This window comes from Primulina huaijiensis, unplaced genomic scaffold (assembly GCF_012295235.1).
Source record: "Primulina huaijiensis isolate GDHJ02 unplaced genomic scaffold, ASM1229523v2 scaffold40277, whole genome shotgun sequence".
Classification (NCBI taxonomy): Eukaryota; Viridiplantae; Streptophyta; class Magnoliopsida; order Lamiales; family Gesneriaceae; genus Primulina; species Primulina huaijiensis.
The window spans coordinates 334,982-356,605 of NW_027359516.1; the positions used below are offsets into that span (position 1 = coordinate 334,982).

General features: G+C 34.6%; 2 protein-coding genes across 3 annotated transcripts; one reads left to right on the forward strand and one right to left on the reverse strand.

Annotated features, from left to right (window-relative positions):
- The first annotated feature begins 395 nt into the window (after positions 1-395).
- LOC140969255 (DDT domain-containing protein PTM-like) lies at positions 396-11,154 on the forward strand. Of its 2 annotated transcripts, none has more exons than XM_073430558.1 (10): positions 396-555; positions 735-1,772; positions 2,156-2,854; positions 3,042-4,218; positions 4,601-4,892; positions 5,045-5,169; positions 5,314-5,765; positions 5,855-5,883; positions 7,769-8,245; positions 8,361-11,154. In XM_073430558.1, the coding sequence occupies exons 2-10, from the start codon at positions 949-951 to the stop codon at positions 9,401-9,403; spliced, it is 5,118 nt and encodes a 1,705-aa protein (XP_073286659.1). In that variant the 5' UTR covers positions 396-555; positions 735-948; the 3' UTR covers positions 9,404-11,154. The 2 variants fall into 2 exon arrangements, with proteins under 2 accessions (XP_073286659.1, XP_073286660.1); XM_073430559.1 differs by having other exon boundaries at positions 397-555; positions 881-1,772.
- A 5,260-nt stretch (positions 11,155-16,414) lies between these two features.
- LOC140969221 (uncharacterized) lies at positions 16,415-19,319 on the reverse strand. Its single transcript, XM_073430497.1, has 5 exons — positions 19,192-19,319; positions 17,929-18,003; positions 17,155-17,389; positions 16,995-17,052; positions 16,415-16,630 (listed from the first exon to the last, which is right to left on the reverse strand). Exons 2-4 carry the CDS (start codon positions 17,959-17,961, stop codon positions 17,015-17,017), a joined length of 306 nt encoding a protein of 101 aa, XP_073286598.1. The 5' UTR covers positions 17,962-18,003; positions 19,192-19,319; the 3' UTR covers positions 16,415-16,630; positions 16,995-17,014.
- Between the last annotated feature and the right edge of the window lie 2,305 nt (positions 19,320-21,624).

Below are 21,624 nucleotides of genomic sequence, written 5' to 3' on the forward strand. Positions count from 1 at the left end.
AAGGAGATTAATTTTTTATTAAAAATATAATTGTGTTTTAATCATTTTTTATGATAATTTATATTTTTATAGTAATAATTGATTGACATTTGATTCCGATTATTTGGGACTAATATTTATTTATGCCGTTGAAAGTATTCCATAAAGTTGAGAGGACGATTTTATTTCGAGTAATATATAAATGTTAAATTTTAAAAATAATAATACTTTTTTTTAATATATAAAACCATTCAACTAATTGAGAATTAATTCCCACTCTCTCCCACCAAACGCAATTGATCAAACATTTAATTTAAGCAAAACTAAATTTACGGGGATGGGCCGCCCCGATTTTCTGAAGTTGGGTCGAATAATATGGGTCAAAACGGGTCAAGTATAATGATGGTCCAATCCGGTTTGACACGAAGTACAGAAGAGTGACGAAGCCCCTTATGGTTAGGGCTCCTTTACCATTGTCCCCCATCCACATCAACGCGTCCCTCACCCACTAGATTTTAATTTTTCTCTTCGTTTTCTTCTTCAATGGCGGTTTTCCATTAGCTTGAGGAGGAAAAGGTACCGTAAACTAATTGCGTATCTGTTTTTATCCTTTTTTTGGTCGTGTCTCGCAGAGAACATTCAGTTGTAAATTTTTTGTTTTTCATATGTATCGGAATAAATCGATTAACTGAATGGTTCGTTTTTTGTTATTTTTTCCATTCTTATGCAATTTACGTTCTGATGTTAATTTGCAGCCTTTTTTGTTCGCGAATCTTAAAAAGTTCTATAATTGGGCATTTGGTTTGCCTGTTGTTAACATTATTTTGTGTAGCGTGTGTCGATGGAATCTGATAGGTTTGCTGAGAGCGGCTACTGTTTACTGATGATGATGTAATTGCAGGAAGCAAATCCCGCAATTTCGGAGAATATTTAGGGTTTTTTGGTATTGAATTACCGACGGTGATTGGAATGGAGTTCGAGTTGGTTGCGCCTCCGCCTCCAAAGCGGAGGGGAAGAAAAAGGAAGATAATTGATGTACAGGATGTGACCGTGGATTGTGAGGGCAAGAAGCTGTTGCAGACTAGGTCACTAAAATTTGTTGGTAGATATGTTCTGAAAGAGTTTCAGGGCAGTGGGTTGTTTTTGGGGAAAATTGTGTCGTATGCTTCAGGTTTGTATAGGATAAGCTACGAGGATGGGGATTGTGAAGATTTGAATAGTGGTGAACTTAGGTCTTGTTTGGTTGACGATGGTGATTTGATTGGTAAATGGCCCGAGAGGAAAGAGAAGTTGGACAGTTTGCTAAGTAAAGAAGTAAATCCAAAGTCTTTGAAAGTTGAAAGTATGGTGACAGAATGTGCTGATCAGGTTGATTTATTGTTGCCAGTTGAATCAAGAAATGATGAAGCTGGTAATTATGAAGTAGAAGAGGTTCTCCCTGACGCCGACGCAGATTCATCGAGTGATTCTTGTGAGAATGCTCGAGATCAGGATTCTATTCTAGACATGGAACTGCCACTTGTTCCACCACCTGAATTGCCTCCTTCTTCTGGGCACATTGGTGTTCCAGAGGAGTATGTTTCACAACTTCTCTCTGTGTACGCTTTACTTCGTTCCTTTAGTGTGCAGCTGTTTCTTTACCCCTTTGGATTAGACGAATTTGTGGGGGCACTTAATTGTTCTGTTACAAATACATTGTTGGATTCTGTTCATGTTGCTCTAATCCATATCCTGAAGCGCCATTTCGAGAGGCTCTCATCAGAGGGTTCAGAGCTTGCGCTAAAATGTCTCAGGTACGTTTCAAAAATGTTCTATACGAGTTTATCTCTTTTTGGGTAGTAATATGGAATGATGGAAAATCTTTGACGCTACTAAATTTTTCATAGCTTTGCATACGATACCCTTAGACAGTCGGTGAGGCAAGTTATCCCTCTTTGCCTATGATTGTTGTTCTCCTGTTTCGTTAAATCTAAAATGTTCGAGTTTGTTCTGGTTTGTGTTATCATGAAAACAAGTCTGTAATGAAAGACAATTTAGGCGAGACAACCCGTTTTTTTCCTAATTGACAATCATTTACTGTAAATGGTCATCCGTGCTTATCTTTCAGCATCCTCCAATTTTTAGCATCAATTTTTGTTTGTAGCAATATAAAACTTTATCATCCTTCTGCATTTAGGTGCCTGGACTGGAGCTTGCTTGATGCGTTGACTTGGCCTGTTTATGTGGTCCATTATCTGTTGGTGATGGGTTATACAAATGGACCTGACTGGAAAGATTTTCATACCCATTCACTGGAGAGAGATTATTACACGTTGTCAGCTGGAAGGAAGTTAAAAGTTTTGCAGATATTATGTGACGATGTTTTGGATTCTGAAGAGCTAAGATCAGAAATGGATGCGCGTGAGGAAGCTGAAGTTGGAATAGACGTGGATAGAAGTGCGGTATTTGCTTCTACTGGCGTTCCTAGAAGAGTGCATCCTAGATACTCTAAAACCTCTTCCTGTAACGACAGACTAGTAACACAAGGCATTACAGAGCATCACGAGATACAGTCTTTTATCAGCCATTCGACGGGATCTCAAGTAGGTGAACCAGGGGGAAGTTCTACTGAAAAGGATGGTAATGGTGATGAATGCCGTCTTTGTGGAATGGATGGATTTCTGCTCTGCTGTGATGGCTGCCCGTCATCTTACCACTCAAGATGCTTAGGACTGAACAAGATGCATATAGCAGAGGGCTCCTGGTACTGTCCTGAGTGTAAAATAAACTCAACTGAACCTAAACTTTCACGCGGAGTGGATTTGAGAGGAGGAAATATTTGTGGTATCGATCCATACAAACAGGTTTTTGTTGCTACGTGCGATCATTTGCTCGTGTATGTTTCTAATTTCTTTTCACCTTTGTATTATAATATAATATTAGTTCTTTCCTTGACTAAGATGTACCTGCCAGTTGGCCTTCATTCTCTCCTGCTTAACATTGAGTTGTTTTTCCTGATGTCATTGTGTAAGTTAGATGTTTCTGAACTTCTTGCTGTTTCTTTGTTGCCTGTAATTTTGCAGATTGAACGCCTCAATTAACTCTTGGACCTGCCTTAGATACTACAGTAGACATGACATTCCTAGAGTCCTCCATGCACTTTATTCAAAAGCAGAACATGTCAATTTGTATTCAGAAATATGCAGGGAGATAATGCATTGTTGGGAACTGCCAGAAATCATTTTACCACATTATGAGGTTTCTGAAACTGGCTTGCAGTTAGCAAATGGGGAAAGTAGTGGTGAATGTACTGCTCAATCCCTTAATTTGTTGTATAAGTCAGTCCAGGACATGAATGTGGTTGATAATGTTGGAAGCTGCGTTACTGGTATTAGTTCAGCAGATATGGCTAACTCAGAACATATGATTTGTGTTAAAAAACCTGGTTTATGTGATAATTTTTTGTATGTGCCTAAGTATGACCAGCCAGAGACAACTGACCCGACTTTGTTCAGTGGTTTAACCGTCCAGCCTGCTGATCCTTGTGAGTTTAGTCAACAAAGCACTTCAAGTGTGACAGAAACTTTTACACTCGCAACAAAAAATAATAATGGCTCTGTGATTGGTAATTCTTTGATTGGAATGTCTCGTACTTTCCGGGAACCTGGTAACATTGTTGACGGAAACATGTATGGAAGACATGGTGGTTGCTTATACACGGGATCTTCATTCAACCCAGCTGATTATATAAATTATTATTTACATGGAGATTTTGCTGCTTCTGCAGCTGCCAATTTGGCCATTCTTTCCTCCGAGGAAAATCAAGTTCCCGAGTCTCGCCACTTACATAACCGTCGAAAGGGTTTGACTGACAGTGTTTCGCTTCAGCTGAAAGCATTCTCCTTGGCAGCTACGCGATTCTTCTGGCCAAACACCGAGAAAAAGCTTGTTGAAATCCCAAGAGAAAGGTGCAGCTGGTGCTTTTCTTGTAAGGCTCCAGTTTCAAGCAGGAGAGGATGCTTGTTAAATGCAGCCGTTTCAAATTCCATTAAAGGGTCTATCAAGGTGTTTTCTGGTGTTTGTCCTATGAACAACGGGGATGGGAGGCTTCCTCGTATGGCAACATATATATTGTTTATAGAGGAGAGCTTAAGAGGTCTTTTAGTTGGTCCCTTCCTTAATGATGCTTTTAGAATGCGATGGCGGAAACAAGTTGAACGGGCTTCCACTTGCAATGCAATAAAGATCATTTTACTTGAAGTAAGTCTTCTAGTTACTGTTGGTTGTCTGGTTGGCAGTTGATTATAAATCTAAGTGGTTGTTTATATAGCTAATATAGTTCATCAGTGTTTGGTGTTTTTTTGTGGTGGATGGCTCTCTCTTCTACCTATCCACAATTTATTTTGTACTACCATGCATGCATTTTCTCACTTTTCATTATGAACGCACTGTTGCATTTAGACTACAATAATGCAGGATAGTGTGATACATGTACTTTATCTTGTGTGCGGCTTTTGGTTAAATCTCTAACTTGTGCCATCTGTGCCAGTTTAGATTATTTGTGTTATTTGTAATTCTTTGTGCTTGAGAGTTGTGATATTATGTGTGCACAGCGTTATATGAACGTGGTTTGTATTTGCAGCTTGAGGAAAATATACGTAAAATTGCACTTTCAGAAGATTGGATAAGGCTCTTTGATGGTATTTCGAACCAACCTTCCACTTTAAAAGTGGCAGTGATTGTTACTGGATCAACTCAGAAGCGCAGGCCAGGTAGGCGTGGTCGGAAACCCTCTACTGTGGTCGATGTTGCAGTTGATGATTGTCAGGATGAGCCATCTGACTTCACCTGGTGGCGAGGTAGTTCATTGTCGAAGCTTGTACTCCAGAGAGGGTTTCTTCCACGTTCAGTGATTAGAAAAGCAGCTCGGAAAGGTGAGAGGGACTCACACACACCTTTTCTTGTTCTTCAGTGAAGCTGAAAGCTTATTGACTTCTTTGTCTATTGAACAATTGTTATACTCTTTTTTTGTGGTTATAATTTTGCGGAAATTCAGATGTATTTTTCTGACAAGTAAACATAGCAGGTTGTTCAAAGAAAATACCTGGAATATATTATCTAGAAGGTCAAGAAACTCCTAAAAGAACCCGGCAGCTTGTTTGGCGGTCAGCGGTTGAAATGAGCAGAAGCACAGCACAGCTTGCACATCAGGTGCTTGTTATTTATTGATCATAATAATAGATATATATGATGCTATATGCCTGTACCTTGGTATTTTTGACAAAAAAAAAATCAAGTAGCAATCAGTTTTTTTTTAGGGTATTCTTCTAATTTGTACACATGGGTTTGCATCAGGTCAGATGCATGGATTTTCATGTGAGGTGGAGTGATCTTGTTCGTCCAGAACAGGTTGCCTATGATGGAAAAGGGCCTGAGACAGAAGCTTCTGCTTTCAGAAATGCTTCCGTTAGTGATAAGAAAATTTTAGAGCATGAAATTAGATATTGTGTTGCTTTTGGTAATCAGAAGCACCTTCCATCTCGCGTCATGAAGAACATTGCAGAAATCGAGCGAACGACAAATGATGGTAAGGAAAGATATTGGTTTTCAGAGACACGAATTCCGTTATATCTTATCAAAGAATATGAAGAAAAAACACAGAAAGACAAGCCTGTGGATGAGTTATCCAAACTTCAGAGGAAGCAGTTGAAAGCTTTGCATAAAAATATATTTGCATATCTCTCTCTGAAACGAGATAACATGGAAAAGGATTATTGTTGTTCTTGCAATCTAGACCTCTTGTATAGGTATTTTACACTACACATTTTCCAATCATCTCTTTGAGTTCACTCAACTTTTTTCCCATTCATTAATATTTTGGATGTTTTGATGTCAGGAATGCTGTCCAATGCAATGCATGCCAAGGTATTGTGATAATGAACCATATTCTTGTTTTGCTTTAATTTTTTTTAGCTCAACTCCTTATATATGTTGAAATGTACGTGTTCCATTGTTTTACCAAAAATTATTGTCAAACAAGAAGGAACATTGGTGTAGTTTCAGAGGTTAGAACTTATGGAGTCTTTCTAATAATTACGGATCTTCATTATATGATTTAGTGTACAGTGTACTAATTATCTCACAGCTTCGCCAATTATTTTTTCTTTAGCTTTTCATATTTCGAAGTCAACTGTCTTTGGTAATACGACAATTAACCCCCTTGTGTTATTGATGAAATGTAAACCCCAACTGAGCTATTTATGTTGTCAAAATTTTTAAAAAATACTTGTGTTCTTTTTTGTGAACTCAACCGAGTTCTCACTTTCACCACAAAAGGGGTTATATTCTGAGCCTGAACAAATTTGTCATTCATGTGAGACAGGTGCAAATTGCTATCGACAAATTATACTGGAATGGGGGGTTGGTGGTGGTGGTTTTGACTTGCTAATTTCCCCTGATATTTTTGTCGCTTCCTATTAATTTCTTAAAGCAACGTTTTAGTTGTGCAAGTTTACCTTCCATGCAATTTTTTTACCAAACATCATTATTGTCCTTTGGGTTTTGTAGGCTATGAGCTTCCATGTTTATGGATAGAACATTGAAGTAAATCTTTGTAGCGCAGCATGTTTTGCTGGTGTGTAAATTATCATGTGTTCAAATTAAATCATGGTCTTTCCTTTTTAAGAAAGGAAAAATCGCGGAGTTATCGAGGCTTAGTCATTAAAGTACAGGACATTCTTAAGGCTTATTGGTATGGTAAAGTCTGTGCCCGAGGTGCTATGTAGCCACATACTTTGATGAAAGAAAGTGTCCCAAAAGAGATCATTTAATCAAAACATTTGAAAACATTTGAAAATAGTTTCATCTGGTATAATCTAATGTATAATTATTAATTACAAACTATTAAATAACAATAAAAGTAAAATAAGTACTCAGTCTTCATTAGCCTATACGCGAAACTATTTTTTCACATCATAATAACCCAGGATAGGGGTGCGGGCGCATAATTATTTGAAGTGTTGCGAACAGATGTGCCTAGTAATAGTAGTCTTGATGTAAAATGCTACGTGAAGCATGCGGTTCATTGAAGTGAAGCTCCCAAAGGATATTCTATGTTCTAAATATTCGAAAGGAATTTTTTCACATCATAATCATCGTCGTCATCATTATTATAAGAATATACATTACGAGCTATTAAATGACAAAAAAACAAGTGGTTGTTATTCTATAAGCGAGCATGAAATGTTACTTTCCTGCATTTTATTTTGTATTTGCTGTCTCTACACAGAGACTTAAAAGTGCGGGTGGGTTCTATTGTTAAGGGGCACACATTATCAAAGAGGCTGTGTTTTAGTTTGTGTTGAGGCACACAGGTTGAGCTTTATTTATTTATTTTAACTGCAACATGTTTTGAGCTTCATTGGGTGCATTCCTTATGGACTGACATGGACCCCAACTTGGTACAAACCCGTGAGACAACAAATGTGTGAAGATTGAATCTTACCTTTAAGAAGTATTTGGAAAATCGAGAAGACATGGTATAATTGTCAGTTTGCATATTCACCACTTCCAACCCATATATCTATCTGTACAATATTGGACACCAAAGACTCGACTCAAATTAGTCTAATGGAAATTAATCGTTATCGATGAAATGAGCGGTGGGTTTTTTTTTCACCTTTCACATCGTAGTTATGCCATGATCTGGTTCTTGTGTGTAACCGGATGTAATATTTGCATTTCATCAACGTGTCTAAATTTATGGCTTGTATTAATGAATAATTTAACTTATCAAGGTTTCTCTGGCCAGGTTTTTGTCACGATCAATGTGCTTCCAGTTCAACAGTTAATGTGAACGAGGAGGTTGAGTTTTTTATCACATGCAAGCGATGCTGTGAGACTCAGGTGCGCACACAAGTTGAAAGTAGCAATGGGTCGCCTACAAGTCCTTTGCTCCTTCATGGACAAGACATTAGAAAAGCTGGTACCGCCAAAAAAGGTGGAAATTTAGCAGGATATAAAGGATCATCAGCACCTGTGAGAACTGTGGAGCATTCTTCTGAGGTTAAATCTGTCAATCGCTCTTCACTTGCCAAGAACAGTAAAATTAAAAACTGGGGTTTGATATGGGGGAAGAGGAATTGTGAAACTGCGAGCATCGATTTCAGGTTGAAAAACATTCTTTTGAGAGGCAATCCACATCTGGATTTGATACAACCTTCCTGCCGGCTTTGCAATCAGCCATGTAACAGTGACCTAATGTACATTCGCTGTGAAACATGCGAATGTATGTGTTTTTTCAGGACCACATCTTAAATTTGATCTTATGCTTATAGTTTGAACTGTTTTTTTATTTGCATCTGTGCAAGAGTGATCAATTTTTTTCTTTGTGCCTATTGCAGGTTGGTTTCACGCTGATGCCTTAGGACTGCACGAGTCTAAGATTTTTTCTTTGATCGGATTCAAATGCTGCAAGTGTCGGAGGATAAGATCTCCCATGTGTCCATACATGGATACTGAAAAAAAGAAGGCTTTGGAAGACAAAATAGAGCAAAAACAGCCTTCAAAGGAGGAGATTTCGGAGATGGAATCCGACTTTGGTGTGATAGGCAAGCAGTACGAGGAAGATCTGCCGGCTTATTCTACATTACCCACTAAGGCTGAAATTAGCCACTCAACAGCTGATGATCCTCTTCTCTTTTCTCTTTCTGATGTTGAGCAATTTACTGAGGACAAGGCAGATGTGGAATACAGATGGAGTAATGCCTCTGTATCTGTGCCTGAGACTCGAAAACTACCAGTCAGAAGACTTGTCAGACAAGAAAATCAAGTAGATTATCCTTGCCCTGGAGATCTGTTTCAGGTCAAATCAAATGTCGCAAACTCTACAGAAAAACTACCCTTCAGGAGACGAATAATGCAAGAAAACAACTTGGACTGTAACTCGTCTACCAATTCCTTTCAGTTTGAAGCATCCGAAAAATTGGAAGCAAATGGTAAGAGCTATATGCAGGAATCATCACCCCCTCAAGTTGAATGGATTGTTTCTCATGATAACTTCGATGATGGTATAACTTTGGACTACGATTCCCTTGGATGTGACGATATGGACTTCGAACCTCAGACCTACTTCTCTTTCAATGAGTTGCTTGCATCTGATGACGTTGATCACACAAATGGCAATGAATCCCTGGAAAAAGCTACAGAAAATTGGGATAGGTCTTTCCTTCCAGAAAATGGATTGCTCGAAATATCTTGTGATCAGGAAGAACCAACCTTGTCCGTAGAAACACTTCCTTGTAAGATTTGTTCTCATTCCGAACCATACCCTGATCTTTCTTGCCAGGAATGTGGTATGTGGATACACAGCCATTGTTCGCCATGGGTTGAGTCGTCATCTTGGGAGAACGGCTGGAAATGTGGCCATTGCCGTGAGTGGAGGTAGTATAAATTTTTACTTATGTCTTGAATAATATGCTCCGAACGAACTGGGGATGAATGGCATATGCGTGAAGCCTGCTTTGAGTAGAAAATGGCCAGTCACTCGTTACACATGTCTGAGATTGGACAAGTCTGGTGGCACACTGAAGGCCAAAACTTTGAGCTTCAGTTGATGGATGCATAATAGTATTTGCAACCATTTGTTCGAGTCGCATCACGTATGTGCATGGAAAAGTATTTTTTTTAAAAAAAATCAAAAGTACAGCTTTAATCCCCTTTATTTCTGGGAGCAATTGTGATCGCCGTGGATTACGCTCCAGTCTTGGATAAGCTAGATTTTTTTGTTGCTTATCAAATTGCATTGCTTGTAGGAAGTATTGCATTCTGCACAATGGGTACACCTTCATTTTCCTGGGATGAGCGACATTGTTCAGCCTTTTATTTCCCTGAATTTGTTCTTTCTATGCCCTTCCAATTTAAAACATTGAGAATATATGAAATTCTGATAGCATGTTTTGTTTGGAGAATGGAAAGACAAACACCGGGGTGATCTTTGCTTATACTATCGTTGATTGATATTTTTGAGTTTATCCTCTTGCTTTTAGTCCAATTTTCAATTAGTTGTAATTGGTTACTTGTATCTGTCTCTCATTTTTATTAGTGTAATTATAATTTAAGTTTCGGTTTTAAATAAGTTTCGCCAATTACTTAAATGTTCTCACAAGCTTCTTGTACTGGGACCACTCAGGCTTTTGGCATAAGAAATAAAAAGTCCCCTGTTTCAAGAGCTTGAATTTTTTTGAGGTTGCATGATAGATTTCAAATCTCCCAATGTTTATCACAATCCAACTACGACTTCAGAACATTCAAACTGAGATTGTAGTCTTTTTAATAAGCTTTTGAGATATCTAAGTTACTAACAATAACTTATTTAAAACCAAATTTCAATAAACCATACACCAATAAAAATTAAATAGATAAACATAGAAATTCAATTAACCAAATACAACTAGTTGTGAATTGGTTAGGTGTTTGTCTTTCCTTTCTTCAGACAAACCATGTATCATAACTCGGTATATTTCAATGTTTCAAATTGGAAGGGCATAAAAAGAACAATCATCGGATAATAGATAGATTGTTAGAGCTAAATAATTATTCTTACTGATTCGACACGTGATCATCGTAAAGATTTGAGTTGCACGTCAGATCATACATTATAACTTTTGGGGTAGCAACTAATTGATCTATTTATTTAAAATACGAGTATTATAATCCTGGTCATTTTCCACAATGTTGTTTGACCATTCAATTAATTCCCCCGTATCTGAACACCGAGCCGTTGTTGGTAGATCACAAGTGTCCGTGCAAAATGTCATCATAGCATGCGTCTCCTCAAACACCGTGCCCAGAAACAATTATGCGCATGCCCTGCTTCTTTTAATAACTACTAAATATTACAAGTAACCGATATTTTCTTAATCGGATCGATGATTCGAGTGGAGGGGCGTACAGACGGTGCGCATGTCGATATAATGGGAAATGCCTCCTTGTTCGAGGACGTACTCCGTATGGCAGCCGGGACATCCGGTGTGGAGCTGGGAGGGGATAGGATCTACTAAGATATTATGAAAATGTCGGAGAGAATGAATATTCGGGTTTGATTCGGAACAAAACTAGTGGATGATGGAGAAGTTGAGGAATCTAACAGTTGCCATGTAGATGATGCTCGAGGAATCTTGAATAATATGCAATTTGACAAAAGAAAGTTTGGCAAAGAGACATGAAACCATTTTTAAGCATGAGTTGATGGGGTTGATCTTTGACCTTGAAGAGAAATTACAAAAAAAAAAAAAAAAATAGTTTGACAAAGAGATTTCAATTCTCGATATTTATATACGAAACAGAATGAGTCAAATTCAGATTCAACAGTTTAGGGTGGAACGAATCGAACTGATCAGAGTCGGTGGTGGAGAACTGGGTGGCAAATGAGTCAGCCCAATATAATGGGACCAAATAAACTAATACATACCCATCCATGCAAGGCCGAGAGAGTGGCCAAGGACCTGCAATATCTTAGAAAAAGAACAAAATGAATGCAACTATATACAAGAGGACAAGAGCTCAATGTTAAATAAAGTCGAAGAGTAGTAACACATTCCGTGAATCAAAATTAACAGAATTCGACCTGTGTCCTTATTTAGAATCTGTTTTAAAACAGTTTAAACTCAAATGAGTTAAAGGTCCACACCAGGCACCAACCATCCTCGTATATATCCGAGCCGACCAGCCGGTCAATGATGCTCAAGTAAGAACATGGCCAGAAATCGACAGAAGATAAAATTATGCGGCATTTCTTCATCGGGACTTGGTTCTATTCATGATAAATTAATTTAAGTCTTGAACGATTGTAAATCCTCACGTATAGGTATAACAGTCTCGCTCAGCTACCGCACTAAATTCATATCAATTCAAGAATCACAATATTCATACCACATTACCACGTATAAAATATGAGAATCTAAACGGCTAAATCCAAGAATATCGAAGCTGTGATTCAATAAACTCGACGCTACACCACAATAGTTCGAGCCCCATAACTAAAATTTCACACGGCTAATCGGCGAAAAATAGGAAAACATTCCCCAACGCAGAGAAATGGGCGTCACATGCTAAAATTTCACACGGCTAATCGGCGAAAAATAGAAAAGCATTCCGCAATGCGGAGAAATGGGCGTCACATGTTAAAGAGACGTCGCAAGAACTTTGATATGTGATACCGTACCTACTCTTAAAGAAAAAGTAGGAAGTACACCTATTTTGTACAAAAATCCCTTGAATCCAATTAGTTTTTTATAAAAAAAATTATTATCTATTATCTTTGAAAATAAAAAATATCATAATGTGTGTAACATGACTCATTAATTTTAAATTCCTCAAGTTTCTTTGACTATAATTAAGTGTGTATTCGTAGCATCATTAATTTATTGTTATCATTTTGAAAATTGGATAAAAATTCTATGCAAGTTTCCTAGTAATTATAATTATAATTATAAAAAACGAATGCTAGTTCCAATTCCAGCATTAAAATTACTAAATTAGGCAGATGTGATGGGCTTAAATTGAGATTTTGGCTCAGTGTACTTTGTTGTCCACCGAACCCTATTTTCTTTTATATATATATTTCGTCAATAGGCAAACATCCGAATTCTTGGTTTGTGAATTAAGTTCTTTGTGTACGTACGTAGTTCCGTTGTCTTGCTGTAGATCTGGTTTATTCAATTGCGAAGGAATCTGTTTGATTGTCAGAATTATGATTTCTAAGGACTTTTTGACATTTGCAACATCAATAGGCAAACATCGAATCCACCTCTTAAACAAGCAACCCTTGGTTTGTGAAGTTCTCTGTATGTACAAAAGTAGTTCCGTTTTGCTGCTTTTAACCTAATGTTATACAAGTATGGTTGATGATAAGAATATTATATGAACTAGATTGGGTCTCGTCAATTGAAAATTTTGAAATTAGCATCTAGTTTGAATTTTAAGAACTTATTATAAGCAGAAAACAAAGAAGAAGATGCCGAACATGATTCGAGCTATCAACCTGCAGCATGGAAAGTCCTCGCCCTTCACTTATATATACTAGTTAAATAAATTGAGGTTGGACGGATGCACTTCCTGCTAGGTTTATGCATTTTATTTTGGTTACAGGTAACACAATTCTTGCACATACAAGTGGTTGTAAAAACATGACTAATGACTTATTACATGTAATAATTCAGCCCATAATTAGAAGGTTTAAATTCTTAAAGATCGTAGGGTTTGATTTTGGTTTGGAGACTACAAATTAGTACATAGAGATACAAGTCTACCTCAAAACTATATCTTTTTTATCCTTTTGATATATCTCATTTTATTTAGTTAAATATTCATTCATAGCTTAAGTTAATTAATAACTTTATTTACCCAGAAAATTCCTCAGCTTTCCCTTATCTCCTACTCTCTCCACTTCTAAATTTGCATTAATTTTATTGATGTAAATGAAATTATTTCGCGATTTGTGATTCTAGAGCTTTTTTTTTATGTAAATATTTATGGTATTGATTAGAATTGAAATTCATTTTGCCTTTTATTGGTGAGCAAAAAAGAGGAAGCACCAGATTGGGTCTTAGCTTTTTTACATGAAACAAAAAGAGATGGAGTTGGCCGAACGACGCTCTAAAGGATATGCTACTAAAGCTCAAACACAAGCGAAATACGGTTGGTGAGATGCTGGTTTGTTCTTTTTCATGTTGTGATGTATCAGAAATTGAAGAGCACCGGAAGCTGAGAAACAAGAGGAGTGAAAAAATTTCATTCACTAAAAATGAATCCAATGTCTTACAATAACCGTCAACGGTGTATCCTTTTATATCAATACAAAAATGCACGCTTATAAGAAACACGCTTAACAAATACAAAATAGAAGAAACGTGTTTCACTTTATTTAATATGACATGATGATAACATAACACTGAGCCACTTTTCTATTGCAAGATGCTCTCCTTCACATTGTATTAGATTGAAACCAATAGCGGTGTTTTCTGATATTGGAACACTGTTGTTTTGTATGATCGATCATGTCCTTCATTTCCAGTTTCCACAACGGGAACATGTACAAATGGTTGGCAATTTATACGAAGATAACGGTATAAAAGTTTTAGGCCATTTTTGGATTCACTTCCAGGAGGTATTTTCCTTCTCAGGAAACAAAATTAATGATTACAAACTTTAAAAATGTCATATATATCTTTACAAAATTTAGATGTGTAGATGATATTATATATTATCTAAAAAAGTGGATAAATGAAACTGTTTTTAGATAAAATAATAAATACAAAAAATGCCGTAAAGCGGCAGCACATGTTAATGCTTTGTTGGGGCTACGTTGCAAATAAATCAATAATGGAATACTTGAGTCTGGTTTGATATTGTGTTGAAAAGGAAATCTTATTCGTAGAACCCATAAAAAATTCGATAAAAAAAGAAAATACGATCTCCGATTCAGATAATCAGTTTTTTAGTATATGATGATTGATTATAAAATGTTAAAAGTAAAAATCTCAAACTCACAAAATTTATCAAACAACACACTTTATAAAATTTTCTCTATGCTCAATTGTGTTTTTCTTCACAAATTGAGAGGCTTATTTATTGAATTTTTTTTGGAAATAATCTAAAAATAAAGAAATCATTACATACATCATCACACACTAATTTTCAATATTTACAACTCTTATTTTCAACATTCAAATATTCAACTCTTATTTTTCAACATTCAAATATATATTATTATTTTCAACATAAAGTATATAATATTAAGAAAGTAACGTAATAAAGCACGATAAATGAAGTATACAGTATATAATAAACTTTTTTTATCAATAAAGTATATAACATTAAGAAAACTAAAATGTAACTGGCCGATATATCTCATAATATGATTCAAAAAGGAAATATTTGATAAGAATGATTTCTTTTATCATTAGTTATTATTTTCAGAAATAAAAAAGCAAGATGTCAATTTTAGTGTGATATTTTTAGTTTTGTATTTTTTATTGAATCAATTATGAGTCAATAATTAATAGCAAAGTTAATTAATAACTTTATTTACCCAGATATGATTTTTTTACTCGTATTTGAATTTAAACATCAATAAATAAATATTTATTTTATTATAATTTTATCAATATATTAAAAATATTTTATTATCATATATGGATTATTTATTGAATGTGATTTTATTAATATATAATATTCATTTCTAAAAAAAAAATTTAATATAGACAGAAAAAATACAATTTTATTATATACTTATTAATATTTGAATAAATAATTTTTAATGAGTAAAATATCAATATATTTTGAAAATGATAGATACTTATTTATTATATAATTTTTAAATAAATATAAATTTTTTTAACTTTTAATCAACAAAATAAATTTTGAAAAATAAAATGTATATGTAGTCGACTTTGTTAAAAATAATTGAATTTAAAAACAATTTTTTTAAAAAGTAAAATTGAATTTTAGCTTAATCATGTATTAATTAAACGTCTTTGGTTTAGATCCATTGGGAACCTAATGACTTGATAAATAACCATTAACGTTTACAATAATAAAATTAGAGAAAAATGTAATAAATTATATATTATTATCAAAAAAATATAATAAATTTTATATACAATATATTTTGAATTTCATTTGAGAATTTAATAAATTTAGATTTTAGAGTAATAGGAATTGAAATTTGTGTTTTTTCCAACTCTTATAATTTATTTTGATCCAACAACGAATAAATTATCAAAATTAACATTAAATATTCATTATTCAAGAATTTCGATGCTTAATCTCCTAATCATGAAAAGTCCCACTTTTTAAACATTCACATCACACAACGATTACGATATCTAAAAATTAATCTGAAACAAAAAGGAATTCATGTGTGTGCATGTACTTGAGACAAAAGTCATGAGACTGCATTTTACAGATATATTTCAGTTAAACAACGCATATATATAAATATAAGAATTTTACAACACTATTAATTCTATTGGGTATCTACGTACGTAAAAAAAATTGGGATACCAAAGTCCTAAAGTAAATTTGTCATTGGATTCGTGATTTACATCATTTGCTTCAGAATTGTGTGCTGGAAAGTGTACATATACATATTGTATAAGAGAAGACATAGTGATATATTGATATTTCAAACCCACAAAATTATCAAATTACAGAAAACCCATAAAAATTTCTAATTGCTGGAACAATTCTCCTAAAATACCTAGTTTTTACTTTTTACCCTCTATTTTTCAATGAAATTAACTTTATGAAAAAACCTAATAAATTTATTAAAAATCAGAAAATTTAGATTTCATTTTAATTTTTTTTAACAAAAATATTTTTAAAAAATCGAGCACACAACGCGTGAACCCTGAGAATAAGTATATATTAAGGACCACAGACCACAACCTCAAAATTCACAAGGCTTCACATAACGTTATCCTTCAAACAACGCCCGGTTTAGTTGCGCATAGGATTAGTCAAGACTACCTACCCCACGTGTATATCTCTCATGCATAACCAGTATTTGATTTCTCACACAGACAAGATAAACCAAAATAGAACATTACGAGAGTCGCAAAATCCTTCGATTCTTTGACAAAATTCCTCCAGCTTGTCAAATGCTTGTTACCTGCTTCAACAGAAGCAACACCTCACGAGGTAAGTATAACAATAGCAACATAAACATCATCCAAAATCAACAAAAATATAAGCATCACTACATTTCGTCATTCCAGTTTTTTGCAAATGAGACTACTATGCTGTTTCTAGTTATTCTTCACCATGCTTACTACGACGATGCTCACACTATGGCACACAACACGACGTACAACACACATTATCAAACACTTCTCATAAGAACAATTTACCCAACCATAATCACCATAATGGTTGGCTACTCACTCGCTGGATTGTCACACATGCAATACTCACACCATCATGGCGCTACTCACTTGAAACACCACAAGTTAAAATATTTGCATGTGATGAAATACCTGATGAGCGTAAAGTGTGGCTAGGAACAGTCTCGCCTTGTTGCAGCCCCCGAAGTATCTAACATGACAACATCAATCACATAAGCACTTTACATATTTGTTCGAGATTATCTCCCAAGGGATTCTTGTATTTTTCCTGTTGTTATCAAACGTTACGTACCTCCGTGTGACATTACACGTGCATATTTCTCAGCATCTAGTCTCGACTCTTTCGCAAGAGTCTCTGTAGCCAAACGGTGATTAACACAATACGATATGCTGGCAACTCCAAATGCCCAGTAAAAGATACGAATAAACTGTAGATCCTGTTGATCACTCGAAGTACATCCAGTGGGAGGAACAACCAGATTTATAGTCGAACGACTGCGAAAACCTGATGATCTTCTATTGTACGACTTCAAAATTAATCAAAATTCTAGTATCAGTACACGTAAGAATGAGAGTTTGGCACACTGAACTCAAATTCTCCTCAATCTAGGGTTGTAAGATAACCAATTGCTGTTTTTTTTAAAAAAAATTAAGTTTATAGAAAAAGATGATAAATTAATTAATACAAAACTCCACAAATTTTAGTTGATTGTGCTAATATATTTGTACAGTATCCGATTTCTTTTTTAAAAAAAAAACAAAATAGATTTAAACCTATAGTTTTTAAATTAAATTAACACGCGGAACCCAAAAAAGCCGGCTCATGTCCATCCCAACTTGTAAGTGTACAAAGAAGAATGGGCTTCACACTTTCCATATTCCCACTTGTACATTAATTCCCGAAAACGTCCATCGTCCATGAATCTGTAAATTGGTATTCCTAATTAACAGGTAAGGCATTCATACAGCACAAATACTGCACCTCATTTCCAAAATGAAATATTAACAAGTGAGAGTATTTCAATGAATTTCATAATGCAGAAACACGATGACAATAATGGTGTACCTTGATTGCCTTGTAGAACGCCTTCCAGTTCATAGCAGCAGAGTGATGTGGGTTTTTTCAGATTAAGGCTTCGGGCTAAAGGAAAAAATGATGAGAATCGTGTATATGATGTCCTAGTTAAGAAATCGATGTCAAATCTGACTAAGAATAACTCTATGAAACAAAGGAAAAATTGATGATGCCCAAGTCGTACTAAAAGATACACAAGAATGGTGGTCAATTATCTAGAAGCTGAAAACATGTGGAGTAACAAGATACCAACCCTGGCAGGTAAGCTGGGATATTTAAATGACTAAAGATTCTTGCTTCAGAGGATCAGACATAAGGCAACTCACTGGCTACAATATCTTAGAAAAACAACAAAAGGAATACAACTAAACACGAGAGGACAAGAGCTCGATGTTAAATAAAGTTGAAGAGTAACACATTCAGTCAGAAGGGATCAAAATTAATCAAATTCGACCTGAGCCCTTAATCAGAATCTGTTTTAAAACAGGTTATGCTCAAAGTTCCCACAAACCATCGTTGTGTCAATGATGCTCAAGTAAGAACATGGACAGAATTCTACAGAGGATAAGATCATGTCATATTTCTTTATTGGGACTTAGTTGTATTCATGGCAATTAAATGTCTTGAATGATTGTAATTCCTCACATATAAGTACTGCACTAAATTCCTATCAATTCAAGAATCATAATTCCACTCAAGCATTAACATTCATACTGCGTCTGGCCTCCTCCAACTTACATAAAAAGGAGCGTATTTCTTTAAAAATCAAATTGATAAAATCCATCTACACCAAGAACTTTGCAGAAAGGAATGACAATTAAAACGTGATAGAGATTTACACAGCAAACACTTATTCAATTCCAGAATCATAATTCCACTCAAGCATTAACATCCATGCTGCTGTCCATCCTCCAACTTCCTTTAAAAATCAAATTAATAAAATTCCTCTACACGTGATAGAGATTTACACAGCAAACACTTATTCAATTCAAGAATCATAATTTCACTCAAGCATTAACATCAATACTGCTGTCTGTCCTCCAATTTCCTTTAAAAATCAAATTAATAAAATCCCTCTACACCAAGAACATTGCAGAAAGGAATACCAATTAAAACGTGATAGAGATTTACACAGCAAACACTTATTCAAGAGGCAGATAAACAAGATCCAAGCACAACAATCGGAATGGACAAACAGTCGCACAATATGGATCTGAAATACGTAGGCACAGAGAGTTGGGAAAGAGGAATCACCTTCTTTTTAACCGCGTCTGTTTCCTACGATGGAGTTGCATCTGTGAATGAAAGAAATAGGGTTTTAGTTCGAGCGGACGGGTTTGGGTCCGGTCCACTGGAATAGAACTAACGGGGAACGCACTTGGGTCAAATATGTTGATTTGGTCCATCTATCGTTTCATCCAATTAGTCTTAAAAAAAATTATGGATTTATATTTGTATGATAAATCGATTCATGAAAATTAATGTTTTTTTTATGAGTCGAGTCGAGTCAAATAAGATGTTCGTTATATAAAATTGACTATTGAGATAATCTCACAATAATTTTTGTGAATTTTTAAATTATATCAAGATATGATACAATTTTTTTAATATGTTTATTTTATTTTTCTTAAATATTCATTAACAAGACTTCAATAGATAAAATTTGATATTCAAAGATGTCAAACATCATGTCAATGTAACTATTTAACATATGTGTACTACTTTTAATATAAACTAGTTGACGAGACACGTACATTACTTATATTTATTATAATATGTAAATATCATGTGTGTCATTCTGTTTTTTAAATATACAATTTAGTTATCATATTTTACATAATAAAATAAATTAATCTCAGTGATTCATCTAAATCAGGCATAGGAAATTATGTTCTATCTGTCTTAATTTCAAAGTAAAATCACCAAATGACCCCAAGTATCCATTTCAAAATATAGGTAAAAACAGTATTGAAGATTAAAAAAGTAGAGATAATATTAGGAGTGATATACAAATACTGAAATATTTATCTTTTTTTTTTGTTGTTGATATACAAATACTAAAATATTTATCTAACAATGATTATTTTTTTTTTTGTTGATATACAAATACTGAATTCAACCCAACTGAATTTCTGGCGAGTTTCGGTTTTTAATTGATATCTCTCAGCTAAATGATTCAAATGACAATCCGCCAACTGGACGGATCAGAAAGCTCAATTTGAAACAAATCGTATATCACGTCAGTTGGACAAAATCCGATGTTATCTAGGTCTAACTGATCGCTGAATAACCTAACTGATTGCACGAAAACAGCAATCAGTTGGGTTTGAGCAGTTGCGGTATTTTGGTCATATCTCTCAGCTCGATTATTGAAATTAAGCGATTCAGCATGCGTTGGAAATATAAGACGGTGATCTAAAAGTCATTTTCAGATGTTGAAGACTGAATCGAAGCTTAAGATGTTGATAAATGACGATGAAGCTGATGTTGATGCACAAACTGAAATTACCTAGGCTGATTTCAACACACCGGCTGAAACTGAACTAAACCAGACCAGCTGAACTGAGCCTCACCAATTGAACTGAACTGAACCAGCAGCTGACCAACAGAACTGAACGATTAGTTGAACTAAACGACCAGCTGAGTTGACCAAAGTTAACCATTTGACCAGTTTAGGCTTCCAACAAGACGAATTTGACCGTTGCAATTTCAGAAACAGTACAGAAACTTTCCAAACGGTCATATTCTTGTGTCTAATAGATATATCATTGTTGGGACCTAACCAAAATATTTATATTCATTCAACTTGCATATATTTTAAATTTTTTACAAAATATTTAATCGATTTCTACGAAGGATTATTTCGATTGTCTTCCGCTTGATTTGAAAACCAAAATCGATTTAATTCATCGGTGTTCAATATTTCAAGAATCGAGCTATTGTAGCTCAACGATTTACTCTCTTAACCAATCATATCAGACGCATACATTGCTGGAATGTAATGAGATACATGTATAGTCATATCTATATTGTAATCCAGGGACTCCAATTTTTTTTTAATAAGTCTTATTATTATATACAATATATACATATGTATAACACACACACACACACAGATATATATATATATATATATTGTTGAAAAATTATTTAAAAATGTGTTAAATATTTGTGTTGAAAATGTGAATGTTGAATGTTGAAAATTAGGTAAAATTAGGTGTTGAATATTGAAAATTAGTGTGTGATGATGTAGGTAATGATGTATTTTATTTTTGGATTATTTGTAAAAATTTTCTATAAATAGATCTCTCATTTGTGAAGAAAATCACAATTGAGTTGAGAGAAAAATATTATAAAGTGTGTAGTGTGATAATTTTGAGAGTTTGAGATTTTTACTTTTTTACCGTAAATTTTTACTTTTTCACAACACGTTATCAGCACGAAGCTCTAAAAGTCCTCCATATTTTTCCAAGCTCCGAACAGAAGAAAAAGGTAACAAAAGTAATAATATTTATTTTACTGTTATTTATTTATTGTTTATATATGTAATATATAATATAATGTTATTGTTAGAAATAATAAAAATAATTTTTTCAAAAACTTGTTATAAATCCTGGGAGGATGTTAAGACGACATCCCACACTCCCGGTAAGGGATACGACAAGTATAAAAGCCTATAAGGTTTTT